The sequence below is a fragment of the Chroicocephalus ridibundus genome, chromosome 1 (genome assembly GCF_963924245.1).
Source record: "Chroicocephalus ridibundus chromosome 1, bChrRid1.1, whole genome shotgun sequence".
NCBI lineage: Eukaryota > Metazoa > Chordata > Aves > Charadriiformes > Laridae > Chroicocephalus > Chroicocephalus ridibundus.
In genome coordinates this window covers 133,968,216-133,984,250 of record NC_086284.1, presented here as the reverse complement: position 1 = coordinate 133,984,250, position 16,035 = coordinate 133,968,216, and the positions used below count along the sequence as shown (strand labels likewise).

At 39.2% G+C, this 16,035-nt stretch overlaps 1 protein-coding gene across 3 annotated transcripts in view; it reads right to left on the bottom strand.

Moving 5' to 3' along the window:
- Positions 1-16,035, bottom strand: part of TRPV5 (transient receptor potential cation channel subfamily V member 5) — a 29,198-nt gene that overhangs the window by 12,514 nt on the left and 649 nt on the right. For all 3 annotated transcript variants that reach the window (XM_063354388.1, XM_063354396.1, XM_063354405.1), the window contains exons 3-8: positions 7,137-7,234; positions 6,469-6,591; positions 5,380-5,520; positions 4,746-4,844; positions 4,344-4,519; positions 3,374-3,520 (exon numbers count right to left, since the gene is read on the bottom strand). In XM_063354388.1, the coding sequence (XP_063210458.1) occupies positions 3,374-3,520; positions 4,344-4,519; positions 4,746-4,844; positions 5,380-5,520; positions 6,469-6,591; positions 7,137-7,234 (784 nt within the window). The remainder of the gene's footprint in view (positions 1-3,373; positions 3,521-4,343; positions 4,520-4,745; positions 4,845-5,379; positions 5,521-6,468; positions 6,592-7,136; positions 7,235-16,035) is intronic.

Below are 16,035 nucleotides of genomic sequence, written 5' to 3'. Positions count from 1 at the left end.
AAAAAAGGGAAGAATTTATTTGGCTATTCCTATAGAACATATGCAGGGTTCACATGAGCAATAAGCTACTTTTCAAAGAATCTTTTTTGAGGTTGCCAAACAAGTGCCAAAATATCAACAAGGCATTTTCTGTATAAGGAAAACAATATATGTTAATGACTGGAAACTACCCTCAGTTGTTATGGCATCTTGAGGGTAAAAGAAAAGGCTAACAACTAAAATTTAGCTGATAAACATTTGAAATGTTTTTGTTGCATGTGGGAACATAGAACTGAGGATGACAGAATATTCCTGGCTAAGAAAATATCCTGGAGAAACTGTCTGTCCATGGCTTGGATGGATGTACTCTTCGCTGGATAAAAAACTGGCTAGATGGCCAGGCCCAAAGAGTTGTGGTGAATGGTGTTAAATTCAGTTGGTGGCCAGTCACAAGTGGTGTTCCTCAGGGCTCAGTTTTGGGGCCAGTTTTGTTTAATATCTTTATAAATGATCTGGATGAGGGGATCGAGTGCACTCTCAGTAAGTTTGCAGACAACACCAAGTTGAGCAGGAGTGTTGATCTGCTGGAGGGTAGGAAGGCTCTACAGAGGGATCTGGACAGGCTGGATCGATGGGCTGAGGACAAGTGTATGAGGTTCAAGAAGGCCAAGCGCTGGGTCCTGCACTTGGGTCACAACAACCCCATGCAACACTACAGGCTTGGAGAAGACTGGCTGGAAACCTGCCTGATGGAGAAGGACCTGGGGGGCGTTCATCGACAGCTGGATATGAGCCAGCAGTGTACCCAGGTGGCCAATAAGGCCAATAGCATCCTGTCTTGTATCAGAAGTAGTGTGGCCAGCAGGACTAGGGAAGAGATCATCCCCTTGTACTCAGCACTGGTGAGGCCGCACCTTGAGTACTGTGTCTTGAGTTTTGGGCCCCTCACTACAAGACAGATGTTGAGGTACTGAGGCATGTCCAGAGAAGGGCAAGGAAGCTTGTGAAGAGTCTAGAGAGCAAGTCTTATGAGGAGCAGCAGCTGAGGGAGATGGGGTTGTTTAGCCTGGAGAAAAGGAGGCTGAGGGGAGACCTTATCACTCTCTACAACTCCCACAAAGGAGGTTGTAGCAAGGTGGGTGTTGGTCTCTTCTCCCAAGTAACAAGTGACAGGACAAGAAGAAATGGCCTCAAATTGTGCCAGGGGAGGTTTAGATTGGATATTAGGAAAAATTTATTCACTGAAAGGGTTATCAAGCATTGGAACAGGCTGCCTAGGGAAGTGGTTGAGTCACCATCCCTGGAGGTATTTAAAAGACGTGTAGATGTGGTGCTTAGGGACATGGTTTAATGGTGGACTTGGCAGTATCAAGTTAATGGTTGGACTTGATGATCTTAAAGGTCTTTTCCAACCTAAATGATTCTATGGTTCTAAAATTGGAACGTTTTTCCCAATGAGATTAGTACTTGTCTAAAGCTCCATGACTTATGTAAAAATATTTCATTTTAAGTTTCTGCATTATTATCTGGGTGATACTTAATTGAATCATCTATATCAAGCCTTCAGCTTCTGCTAGAAGACTGTTGCTTAGGGCGTAAGTAGGATAAACAGGGTGTACTTTACACCTTGGTAATGAATTTGACCCACACACTTTATTGAATACTTCTAGACCTATTTCCTATTGCAATGTTGAGGGGGCCACAGCAATAAGCAAGAAAGAGACATAAGTCAAAGTGGCATAAGTGGGTTACTTTAAAGGAAATCTTATCGCACTCTACATGTTTTCCTTCTTTTGCTACATTGCCCTGTTTCCTCTAAGTCAGTCAAAGACATTGCACAAAGTGCAAGGAACATGTATATTTGAGTAAATGGACATGACCCTTGAATGGCCAAAGAAATATCCTAAAGGATCAAAAAGAAGTGAGAGATAATGAGCCTAGCTAGATAGCCTTAGGTGCTCTGTTCTGTGTAGAAGTCAGTATTCTAGAATTCTTTGCATAGGAGAGAAAATTTCACTTTCAAAAGGATGATATACATTTAGAAGCTTACTGTAATCTTCCTGTAGCTTAGTTCCCTTCTATTTTTGCCACTTTTCATCCATGTAAGGGTCAGAAAATACATCTTAGCACCTATTTGTGTAGGCATCCCCTTAATACAACAGGAACCTGCTTCTGATTGGGGCCTAAATATGCTACTCTAGTCCAATACTGGACTGGGAAGGTATGATAGGATGGGGTGACATATTGCATTTTTCTAGAGGAGAAAGCAAACATTTTGGACCAAACATATATCAAATACAAAAAAGAATTACTATTTATGCATGCAAAAATTGCAATTACTCATATTTAAGAGAATTCTGGAAAACAAAGAAATCCTAATATCTCATGGCATTGGTGACATCTTACCCTCTGAGATTAGGAATCTTGGATCTGCGTGCACTATGTTTCGGGAAAAGACAGAGGCACAATATTCTTCTTTCTTTTAGGTTATGGTTTAGTATTCTGGAACTTATAAGGTTGTTCTATTTTTTTGACATAGACTTCTTTCCCCTGAATTTCTGTCTGTACTGCTACACATAGAAATTTAGAGGATGTTAAATAAAAGCAAATGAGAGTTTCATAGACTTCCTCCACATTGTGCAAAGCTCTCCAGTAGATGAAACTTTTGTTAGAGAAGTTTGATTAAAATTTTGATAGATTGAAATAATACTGGATGGGTAGAATTGTGCTAATTAAGGTGTCTTCTGATTCATTTCCTGTCCTATTAGAATTATTTAAGGTGATTACAACTGATAGGGTAGTGTACCTTGAAAGTCTTAAGCAGATCTGTCTGAGCTTGCCATTACACTCTGCTATTTTTATCTTAGTGACCCCTTTACAAGTTTTTGAGTCTACAGCAGAGATAATTCACCTACTTTGTTTCAAGCCATAACCTGGACAAGCAATGTCATTAAATGAAGGGAAGAAAGATTATGAGTGGTTTTAAAATGCATTCCAGTTGAGGATTTCTGAACGTAGTCATGTCTCACAGGGACATTGTGAGAGTTAATCAGTATCACAGTTATAGAAAGCTACTTGCTACTGTGGAGCTACTTCTTACTGATATCTTTGAGCCTGGGGAAAGAGAGACAACCCTTTACTAAATCACACAATGTCATTTTCTGTAGCTCGCTCGTACGAAGTTCTTTGACATCTCTGAAGAAACTGTGCGTAAAGCATCAGTTGTAGCCAGATCATTAAAAAGCCGCTACATTTCATGTATTCTCTGCAGCACATGGTACAGAGTCCTTGCTCTATGGATAGTATAAAAGAGCTTTAACCTTCAAACTCATAATTCTTCTCCTTTAATAATCACTGTAGTCTGCGCATAGAAAGCATGTAGTGCCCACAGTACCTCTCTCTTCTTGGTTGAGACAATGAGCTCAAGAAAGGACTGATCTTCAGCCCAGGAGTCAATCTCTGTGAGATCATACAGCACAGTGGTCAAGGGGCCAAAGGACCAGAGATTGTGTTTCCGCTTCTGCATAAGGTATTGAAACATCTGAGGAGAAAATAAGGGGACGGAGGATATCAGAAGCATTCCAGTATATAGTGTATTTGCAATAAAAAAAAATTTGCTAAAACCCCTTTATTACGATGTATTTCGCTTGAATTTGGTAGTTGTTGTGGTTCTCATATCTCTCATGAACAATTATAGCAGGTTAAGAAGTGGAAGAACTTTTTCTGACTCCCATTTGATTATTATCTCCTGCTTGAGATAAAGGATGAATGATTTTTATTCTAAATTCTAATCAAATTGCTGAAGTTATTTGGCACATTTATACATGTTGACAATAGACATCATATGGAATTATATGTTGATTAGAAAAAAATGATCCTGTCCTTTATGGATCTACAGAATAAACACTAACTATCTTTGTCTTTTTGTTAAGGGGAAGGGTGAGAGTTTACATTAAATATTGAGTTCTTAACTATGAATAAATATCTGATACATGAAGAAGTTTCCTATGCATCACATTGAGGGTAATGAAATCTAGGCAACAAAGACAATGATTTGTTAGACTTCTAAAAAATTACTTGGAGTGGACCTTTCTGTTAATACCTGTTTAACTCAAATGGTTCAAAAATTGGGTCAAAAGATCTATTCTTTAAGCACTCATTTATTTTATTAGGATAAAATTTTTTCTTATACAGGTTTTCTGGTCCTACATGAGACTTCTGGCAAAAAAAAAAATGGACTTGTTATGTATCTTCCACTCACTAAGAACATGCACAATTTTGCTTGGTCTGGATGATATTATTTCAAGTTCTCCATTTCTGAATAACCCCTTTTGTATGGAGGCAACTGTTTCGCTTAAACTCACCACAGTGTTGCCCTCAACTCCAGCCAGTTTGAATGGAGTAAGCCCCTCATTGTTAGGAATCAATTCAAGTGATCCTGGTCCCTCTTTGTTCCTGTCATAGGAAAGTATCAGGCTGTACATGTGGCAGGCAAATGTCTTATTAGGTTGGAGAACCAGGATGTGAAGAACAGTGTTACCTATGAAAGAAGCAGATCAGATAAAGTATAGGGAATAGCCCAGCCCTGTGCAAAGGCTGGCAAGTGACTGATGCCAATAACAGACCAGTGGCTTTCATTTTTCTCACATCCCTCATCCCGCAGCTGTTTGTAATGAGAGAAAAATATGTGCATGCACAAATGTCAGAGTCTGATTTAAAGTGTCCAGATCCACTGTATGCAATTCACTAGGCCCCACAGCACATACCCAGGTAATCTTGGGCTCTAATGTCAGCTCCACTTTCAATAAGCAACTGTACGATTTCCTCATTTCCCACACAGGCAGCAAATGATAAAACATGCTCTCCTGCAAAGAAAGGAATGGGGAGAAACAACATTAAGACCTCAGGAGGCAGGAGAGGTTGAAGCACATTGAGGGAAAGCTATCCATGCTATGAAGCCAGAGGTTATGAAAGGAAAAGTTACTTTAAGTAACCTGCAGATTTCCTGCCCCCTTCCTCATCTTATTTGCCCCACACAACACTAAAAGGAAGGAGTATTCTTTTCAGAGTATTCTTTTTCTATTCTTCGTAAGAAGGTTGACAAGTAAGTTGCAGCATAGGCTGTTAGGAAGAAATTAAATTATAATTCTTATGCAATATATATTTTTGTATACATGCAAATATATAAAATGGGTATGATTTATATATTTATATTTATGTAGTACTTACATACTCAGGTGGAATCTTACTGTCTGCTAAAAGGGGTGTGACTGATGACACTTGGAAGCAGGAACCTCTGCTTATCCCGCTTAGATGGGAACTAAGCAAGCCTCCCTGATATTCCCTCATCACTCTGCCAGTTCCCTCCCATAACAGCAAGGGAAAAAGATAAGGCTGTACCGAAATAGAGAAGATTCTGGGAGCTGCACCTGAAGAAGTGCCCAGTGGCCCGTGCTGTGCAAGCATTGGCCCCTCTCTTGAGTAAAGCCTTCACCAAAGTGACGTTCTGGTTCACTGCTGCAATGTGGAGAGCTGTCTGCCCTGTAAGACACAGAAATAAAACCTTGACTTCCAAGAAAGCAGCTTGAGGCTGATCAGTAGCCTGCAGTTCATATTTCACTCATGGTAAATCTAATTTTTTTGGAACTTCATCCATAGTGGCTATAAGATGTAGCTTTGAAGATATCCCTCTTACGTGCAGAAGGTTGGACTACAGATTTTCCAGAGGTCCCACTCTATTTAAACGTTTTATGAATTCATGAAAACTGTCTTCACAACCTGCCAAAAAAACCCAACAGGATGCCCTTTCTAGATTTTTTCTGGGGAAAAACAAGACATGCCACACTCTTCCAGGAAGCACGCTGAAAGCTCATGTCTCTCAGAAAGGACTATACTTTCCTTCATGGGACATGAAGGCGAGGTCAAGACAAAGCTGCCAAAGATGACTGTCTCTAGTCCATCAAACTAGGTATTAGAATTTTTAAAACCCCATCATTACTATCTTAGTGGTTTCAGGATTCTGTCTGGCATTTCTCTGTAGTCAATGAGAACCATTCTTTAAAAACTGGCTCAGAGTCCAGACTCAAAAGCAGTGGCCATATTTGCTTTCAATCCCTATTCTTTGTCAACCAAAGAACCAGTTTTTCTCCTTTCAGAGGAGATCGGGTAGGTGTCCCCGTTGTTACACATGACTATGGCAGAAAGCAAACTGTACATATCCTTGCAATTCCACTATAGCCAACAGGCCCACCTGTGGTTAAGAGTTTGTCAATTACATATCTGCACGTTTGCACATGTATGTACTTTGTTTTAATATAATTCCAATTTAATATAATGGTCAGGAACTATTTGTATGTTGGTTTTGCTATGTAACAGTTTAGCAATATATTGAACCAGGAACAGTATAAGCCACTTTCCTAAACGTACAGGTAGTACTTCCTCCCTCCCCCTGCAGAAAATCCTGCCTATCCTCATTCCCTGAGACGTTACCTTCATACAGCTCTGATGTCATCCCCTCATTGACAAGGTCAGGAGCTGCTTCCATCAGAGTCACTGCAGCCTCCACATTATCATACAAGGCAGCTACATGAAGGGCAGTCTCCCCCAATGCACCTAAAAACAGTACAAGAACTATATGAGTTATCTAGACATTCAACTATCTGGAACAAAAGCAGAAATAGATTTGTCAGAGTGGAGAACTATAGGAGTGCTAGATCCTTGAGTGCTGCTAGATACTGCTTCATCAGATGACATGGTAACGGCCACATAACTGCATAATCTCTGTCCTTCACCCCGTCAAAATCTGAAAGCTGTACAGACTCCTGGTGTTTGTAAGTGACAGCAGACGTAGGCATGAAATGAAAGAGCACACAGCCCTTCCATTGGTCACCTTCCACAGTAAACCACCTCCTTCAGCCCCTCCAGAAAAAAGGCCCATTCAAGCTGTAAACCTCTGATCTTCACCACTCCTTTAGGGTTTGATGAGCTCTCCAAGTTAGAAAACTCACTTTGTTGCAAAGCTGCTGACATACAGTTAAGTAGTTTGAGTCTGCTAATGCAAATGTTTTAGCAAACTAACAAGCATACTATTCTACTCAATGTAGCAGGCTCTTGCTTTCCACTGAAAGCCATTTGTGGGAAATAAGTGAGTTAGTTACCTCTCTGATAGATATCACATGTTCCGTCAGTGAGAAGTTTCCTAATGGCTGGGAGGTTGTTCTCTTTGGCAGCCTGGAGGAGTGGGGATTCCCAGATTCTGTAATCAAGAAAAAGTGGCTAATAAGAAACACACTCAAACACATGGTGCCTCTCTCCGGAGCTAGCGTGGCCTTTGCTTGAGACAGTATATGTCTTCAACATTTTCACTGAAAGGTCAGTAATGCACACCTACCATCTGAGGCATTTTTTGAATGCAAAAAAAAAAAAAAGAACGGCAAAAGCATACAAATGCAGTGCTTAAACCCCAGGTAGTTCACCTTCTCCTGATTTACTAATGCTTAGCCATATGGTGGCAGCAGAGGGAAATAAAGAAGCGAATAACCAAAATGTTTCTGGTTCATATAGCCCACATTTTGAAGCACAGAAGATAGTGAAGGAGGGGTCATTTGGTACCCCTCCTGCCAGTAGGCGAGTTATCTCAGGAGCCAGAAAAAGCCAGTATTTTTTTTTACACGGCATGATAAATTTAAAAAAGGTTGGCATCTGAATGGATGGAAAAGAAAACGTACAAACAAGAATTCCAGCTGTTTCATAGCAACACTTCCTGCAGTATTATTAAAAGAATGAGTTCGGAAATGTTGTCCCTCATCATACAAAGTTATGAGGAAAAATTTGAAAGCTTAGCTGTACCATTTTTTTTTCTCTAATGCTGAAAAAATTGAGGAAATTGTTGAGAACTGAAAAGTATGCCTGTCCTGAGAAAGAGCATGCCGTTGAACAAGTTCCAGACTGGAAATTGTTCACTTATAATTGAAGAATGCCCTTGGGTCCTCCATGAGGCTCTGGGTTATTTCAGTAGATCTTTTGGGGCTTCTGAAGAATTTACAAGTATAGTCACCAACCTTCACTTCAGCAAGGTCCTTTGATGCAAACAGCATGTCAAGGGAGGTGATCCTCCCTCTCTACTCAACTCTGTTAAGGCCATACCTAGAGTCCTGTGTCTAGTTCTCAGTACAAAAGACATACGGAGATACTGGAGGGAGTTCAGTGAAGGGCCACAAAGATGATTATGGGACTGGAGCATCTATCATATGAGGAAAGGCGGTGGAGCATCTATCATATGAGGTGGAACTGTTTAGCCTGGAGAACAGAAGGCTCGGGCAGGGTTCTTATCAATATGTATAAGTACCTGAAGGGAGGGTGCAAAGAATTACCTGCAATGCCTGCTTGTTCAGCATCCCAATAAGCTTTGCCAATGCTCAAAATTATGGGTTGGCCACCCAAAAATCACAAAAAGTAGAAAAAAATCTACTAATGTGGGGTAAATATTTCTGTTATCCTCAAATATTTACAGATTTATCTTTTAATTCATATTTTTTTTTCAAAAATTCATAAAATTCATAAAAAGTGTTTTGGGTGGGTTTTTTTGATTTTTGTTTTTATACAGATAAAGGATTCCAAGTAGCTCAAGGTCAGGAACTAAAGATTTAAAAGGAAGAAAGACCCTCAAACCCAAAGAAACAGCCTATGTTTCATGACTTTCAATACAAAATATAAAGAGATTCCTCTCTGTATAAACAGGATAAATTCGGGTTTAGATCTCTGTTCAGATGCAAATTTTGTGCTTTTACCTCACCTCTGCTTTCCTGTAGCGCAGATGTTTAATTTGTTCTTAATTATCTAGCATGGCTCAGGTCAAGCTGTAATGGAATAAGTCTAAGGAATACAATGACAAATTCAAGCTGATATGAACAAGAAGAAGGTCGGGACTCATTTTCCTACCAGCCCCAGTCTGTCCTTTTACTACAATCTAACAACCACTAATAGACTGGATGTTAATCTCACACACACACACACACACACACACAAAACCAAACAGGTGGGACAAAAACATTAGTCAAACCATATATCTGGAGATATATTCAATGCTTTCTCCTTGTTATGTCCCAGATTTCCTCCTTGTATTCTGGTATTATTTAGTAACAAGACTTTGGGGATGCAGTTTATGGGGCAAATACTATATAAAGCAATAGGTGTTTTGCATTAAGTGATAACACTGATGTTAGAATACATTATCTATGAATATAACTCTGTTATAAGCCACAAGAAAACCCACATCAGAGAAGGAGAGAAAATAAATGGCCCATTGCACAAAATGTTTTCTCGGAACTCGTGCTTATTAGGTATAGGGTAATTTAATAATAAAACCATAGGAAAATGGGCAATATGAATTCTATGGCTTACAGAAATATGTATTTCCTGCTTTGAATTATTCTTCTATGAACAATAGAATATTGAAGCAAAAAAAGACAATTCTTTGATATACCATTATCCCTGGCTTTAATCCACCTGAAAAGTACAAGTTCTGTACATCTATATAGCAGAAAGATGCTGACACACTTGAGAGAACTTGGGGCATAATGCATAACAAAGAGAAGTATCAAAATTACACAGACAAATAGGAATCATTTGACTAAGTAAATTAATGGGCATGGGCTACAAGTAATAGAAGCATAACTGAACATGATATTTATCATTCCATAAAGGGAGTGTTTCCTGTCACCAACATAACCACATTTTCTAAGTCACTAAAGAAAAACACTGAAGAACAGAGAAGAAATAAAAACATTCGGAATATAAAGAACCATCCTGAACAAGACAGGAAGCCATTCTGCTGTATTTTTATGTGTCTTTCAAACGCCTTGCTGTTTGGAGGAGTCTTCCTTCTTCAGCTTACTCACACATCAGTTGCGTTAGCTGCTAATTACAAGATGAGTTGATGCAAACATTGCGCCTAGGATCACACAAATAGGAACAAAACAAAGAGGCACTCTGAGCGAAAGTTGTAAGATTCAGTATCAGTGAAGCAAGCTTGCCACCTCTGCCATTATTTTGGCTGAGGAAGACTCTGTGTTCCTGGAGAATGTAAGTTTCAGAGGTAGGAAGTGGGAAGGAGGTGGGGTTTCAAAGTATAAACAGTGCTACAATTAATATGTTGATGCTTTACTGGGTAGGCCTTTATCCCTCAAGTGACCTCAGAAAGGAGGAAGGATTGGGTAAGAGACAGTGTGGGAGGACACAAACACAATACCTTTCTCACAAAATTCTCCAAAGTCTTTGTAAACAACTAATCAAATTACAAGCCTGCTAAGAGGGAGACACCTATAACTACTATACACAGCTTTCATAAATTTAGGGAAAAATTGTCAAACCTTTCTACTTATTGTAGGAACCTCCAACTGGGCTTAAAGAACCAGAGATCCCAGGCCAAAGAACACCACAGAAGTGTTCTTCACACACTGCCACTGAGGCCTCAGAGGTCCATGACTTACGTCTTTATACCATATGCTTTTACTCTCATTTAATTTTCTGTCCCATAATTGGGGAAATGTTTTACTCTCATTTAAAACATACCATTATAATTTTCAACTCATTTTTAATATATAACAGCAATGTGGTGAGCATATAAATGTCAAGTACTAGGTGAGCCAAATTCACTAATATAGAAAATAAAACAAAGTCACTTGAATCTAGAACCTCCAAAACATTTTAATTTCTTTAAATTCTGCATATCTAACCAATTTTCTTCCTGACCCATCAAATGCAGCATGAATTTTACATTTTAAAACTCTAGTTGCTGTGTGTCAAAGTAGCAGCAAGTAACATCTCTAACTTAGTCTCTTAACAGAGCTGCCTACAGGAGATGCTTAGTTTTCATAAACTACCATTATGTCACTGGATTGACAGGGTGGCTTTCAGAGAATGATTCAGCAGAGACCTATTTAGACACTCTGAGAAGATAATTCAGCACACCTAAGTTAAGCTCCTGTTCTAAATCATTTTCTTCATCAGCTATGGAGTCAAGGGACACTGAGCTCCTAATTTAGTCAGCTAAGTTAGGTCAGTAACACTAGGCAGTGCTGATGTCACCTTATAGGATCAGTTTAGGATAAGCACAGCTACAGAGCTAACAAGTAGCTCTGATGGGCAATGAAAACCACAACAGTATCCACCTGGAAGTGCTCCTGGTTTCTTCTTACTGAGCTAAGGAATGTAGCTGTGCATAGGCCTTGTCATGCATTCTTATCGGTCAGTTTTCTTAACAGATGATTCAACGATATGCTCAGGAAGCTGTGAGTTATTTTTCAATATAGTCACCTATACAAGGCAGGAACACTCGAAAATCCATTGTGAAACACAGAGAAGATAGAATGTAGGTCAGATTCTGACTGAGGGAGTCATGTAAAGTAGTTTTAAACAAGATTAAGGATTTCACAACCACTTTCTGCTGGTAATATGTACCCTTATGGATTTACGGCTTCTTAAGCACTTCTTTTGGAGTAGATACTGCTCATTGTACTTATGAAGAGATAAAGAATGCAAGGACAAGTCCAAAAGTCTTATTTATGTTATAAAAAGAAGAATTTGGATTTATAAGGTTTTTCTTTTAAAACAAAGAAATACGTTAAATATGTGAACTGTCTGGACAGCAACCAATCTGAAGCTTCTTTTTCAAGACTGTGCTCACCAGAGGTGCAACGGAGCATCTCTTTCCCCTCTTTCCTTCCCTTCTCAGACTCTACTACTTGAGTATGGAATTTTCCTTTTGTTCGCTCAAGTTTAAGTTTGGCATCTTCCAGCTTCATGCTTTATCCCTAGCTATGTCAGTCGCTGAGGGTCTAAAGCAGTTCTTTACTACTGAGCTATAAATTCATCAGCAGGATATAATTTCAGCTTTCTTTTTTTTTTCTGGTTGTGCTGCTCAACACTCTATCGTGAAATTTTTGAAGGAGATAAATCTTCTCCCTTCTTTCTGCTAGTATGTTTACGTAAATGCGTGCAAGACTTCGGGAAAGCAGAGGAGTGCTCAGAGGAAGCTAACCAGCCAGACAGAGGATCAATGCAATCATCTCACAAGATGCTAAAGAATGAGTTAGGAATTAATAGTGCAAAGTGAAAAGGAGACAGATAACAGGGGCTTGGACAATCAACACAGGGACAGGGTCAGCAAATTTCTTCAGTACCGACAGCAAGACTCAGCAAATCAACTGGAACCTCTTGTGGATGTATGTTGAAGCCCCTTCAGCTGGCAATAAACACAGCTTCTCTGGAAATAAATTTGGCAGGTTACTAACTGCCAATGCTACTAGACAAGAAACTGCTGGGAAGTCTTATCCCTTCATATATTTAGCTATCTACCACACTAAGCAATAGAAATATTGATCAGTTACTTCCAGCAGGGCAGTCTCCTTGCATTAATCTCCTTTTTTTAATTCTGTATCTGGGACCATCCTAAAAATAATCTCATGGTAGAACTGGGTTAACAGTTCAGCAGATATTAGTTATTTTTTATTATCACTGAGTTATTCACAAAACAATTTTGTCCTCTGAAGCATGACCTCATCCTGCATCAAAACTTCCAACCCTCTTCAATAGGGATTTTCTTGCAGTTTTATTCTAGATTGTGTTGCTCACCCTGTGTCTAATCAGTTTTCTCTAACACCTTTTTTACTTGGCATGGGGTTTTTTGTTGGTTGTTTTTTTTTCAGAGCACGAATTTCATACTTAGTGCTTAACATTACTAATGTTAATGTTACAAGGAAACTTACAGCCAAGTTCAAGAAGACAAATAGCTTCCTAAATCTATGAGCTGAAGCCACGTCTTGGGCACTGAGGTCAGGTGTGTGTATGTCTGTGTATTGTCTGCTTTCAGGGTAAGCATAGCACTTCATTAATATGTCTGTGAGACTAAAGAAACACAAACAAGTTTGGAAACTAAAGGGAATATAAAGTTTTTTATTGTGACATGTTTGGAATGAACATAGTTCTCTGCAAGTTATGCAAATTGTCCCAAGCACCTCTAATGCATTATTTCTCATAGCACGGATTTCTCTAGTAAATTAATGTGTAAAAATGCTGTTTTGGTATTTTATTTTTTTTTCCAAAAAAAATGTAATCAAGCAATGGTTCTTGCTTGATCTATTAGGCTGTGACAGGCATGTGATTCCTCTTCACATCTCTCAGGCCTGAATTTTCATAAGTATTTATTTCCTTTTTCCCCATGATTATGAACTATGTTGGGTTTTTATGTTCATATGCTCCAGGCTATGTAGATCCCAGAGTTTACTTCCAAAGATATTTCTAGAAAGGATATATGAGATGTGACCATTGTCCCTGGGACTCCACACTGAGCTACAGGCTGTTTAAAAAAGAGAGTCTTGAACAGAAAGAAACCAGCAGAGTTAGGCAAAATAAACTCCAAGTCCTCTTTAATATTAGGAGACTGTATCACATTTCCTGAACCTGGGAAAAGTTATACAGTGCAGGATTAAGCCAAAGAAATCCCTCACTGTGGATAACGCTGAGATCAACTGCCAATAAGATTCAAAGAACTATTACTCATGAAGACAGAGAATGAACAGCAATTCCAGCGAAGGTGAGAACTACCAGAACAGTTAGCTTTCAGGTATTGTCATCACCAGTTTTAGGACAGGCAAATCCATTGCTCTTCTCTTGCAGATTTTCTGGGTGCAGTCAGAGCATACTAGTTAAATAGTAACATGTCTACCACTGGTTTTCAATAAGATAATAGGAGAATTTAATTGATGCTTATTATTATATGTATTCCAGCACCATTAACACTAAGAAGAACTCCAGCTGAAGCCACAGCACTGCAGTTCCACACAACAAAATGACAGGATGAAGTAAAAGCACTCTTGGCTTTCAACAGTTTTTCCAGAAAAGCAAAGGGTTTGTAAGAGTAGCTGCCATGCACAAGTCACTGCAGAAGGTTTTCCTGTTGTGTTTTTCTATCTGTAAATAATTAAGAGTATGAAAGCAGTAAAACTGAATTCAGTCCTCTGCAAAATGTTAATTTTCTTTCTCCTCAAACTCTGAGCATGTCTGGGGACAAGAAAGGAAAGGAAAGAGCAGGATAATAAGAGGGAGAAATGGTCCTGTCCCTCTTTAGGAAGACAGTATCCACATATTGGTACCATGTAATTTCTGACCAAATATCAGAAGGCTAAGTTATTTTAGTTGAAAACTGTGGGAAACATATAGACCTAAAATGGAAGGGAACAATTGTGTCCCCATGCAACTCTGCTTTCACAGACGATGATTTTGTGCACACTATGTGTGTTGTTATGCAGAGTTTTATAAAGAAACACAGCAATGGGGACCACTGGGGTTGCACTATAGTGATCTAAGAGAAGTTTATGAAGAAGGGTTTGTATGCCTAACAGTTTTGCTATTTTCCTCTATCAATAGCAACACACAAGAAGTTCATGGGCCTGCAGCACATGACTAATGAGGATTCTCAAGCAGAATTAAGGTTGAACGGCAATCTAATAGCAGCCTATGTGAAAGGAAGTAATAGAAAGGAAGGGGCCAAACCCTCCTTGGTAACAGCAGATGGTAAAACAAGGGACTACAGCATCAAATGATGATTTTGGAGATTCAAGTTGAACATTAGGAAAAAAACCTTTTTCACTAGGAGGTTACTACAACACTGTAACTGGTACCTAAAGATGCGGTGGAATTTCTGTCCTGGGAGGCTTTTAAGACTGAGCTACACAAAGCCAAAGCAAAGTGATCTATTGCTGGCAATAGTCCATCTTCAAGCGGAGGTTAGACAGGGACCTCCAGAGATCCCTTCCACATCTCTATCATCTAAAAATGTCAAGATAATGTTATAATTATAAAAAAATTTAATATATTTAGACTTTTCTTTTGCACACATTCGTTTGGATATTACAGAATCTGATGAGAACTTATTTTTTAGTTACCTGTGATGTTTTTCATGAACATACCAAAATGTATTCAGTTCTTCAGCTTTCTACGGGGACACTAGTGTTCCCACTGTCCCTCTCATTTTAAGTGTATTTAAATCCCACTGCTCTGAAGTAAAATAAAACAGGCTTTTGGTATTTGGTCAGAAGTTAAATGATGATATATGTAAGTTCTATCCCTAAAGACAGATATGTACATTTTTCCCTCCTAAGGGAAAATATCCTTAATATCCTACTTATTTCTATACATATATGTGTGTCTACATACATGCACATGTACAGATAGATAGATTTTGGCCCACACAGCCACCTTTTTGTCCCCAGAGATGTTCACAGTTTCATGAGGAAAGAAAAAACAAATTTTACAAGGGACTGGAAGCAATTTCTTATTTGCGTACTGCAGTGGTTCTACATGCAGAAATGACAAGGAACAATGAAAAACAGATTCAGCTGGATTGTCATGAATACTGCATTCCTGTATGTGGAGGGAGCAACCCTGCACAGGACTAACAAACAGCCTTGATTCAGTATTTACATGTGAAAACAGAGGCAATCTTCTGGATAACGTAAAGTCTAAGAGGAGTCACTGCATGTGTTGACACCCGGGCCGTGGGGGTGAAAAACAGCAGTCCGACCCAGGAAGTGACTGATCACCAGAATGTGGAGCAACATTAAGTCCACTCTATCCCACAGTAAGGGCAGCCTCTAGAGAGACAGAAAGCAGGATCCTTGCAAAATAGCCATCATTTCAGCTGACTGCAGCATAGATATCACACACAGTCTTAATAATAATTAAAAAAAAACACAAGCAGACGCTCATGCATTTTCTTGCGAGCTTTACCAATGAAGCAGGAAAGACAAGAGTATATGTTATTAATTTGTGACTGAAGTCCTGCACTCAGGGTAATTCAATTGTGACCTAGTAAACCCACCTGTGAAAGTAGATAAGATTGGAACTCCAGAAGCATTCCATGTTGAAAGAAGAAATCTGATAGAGAAAAGTGCTCCAGGGCTGTTTAAAGTTTATCTACTGGCAGAAAAGCCTCAGGGAAAAGAGTGAGAATCAGCTACAGGGTGAGAGCTACAGAAGAAAGGGAAGACAAGAAGG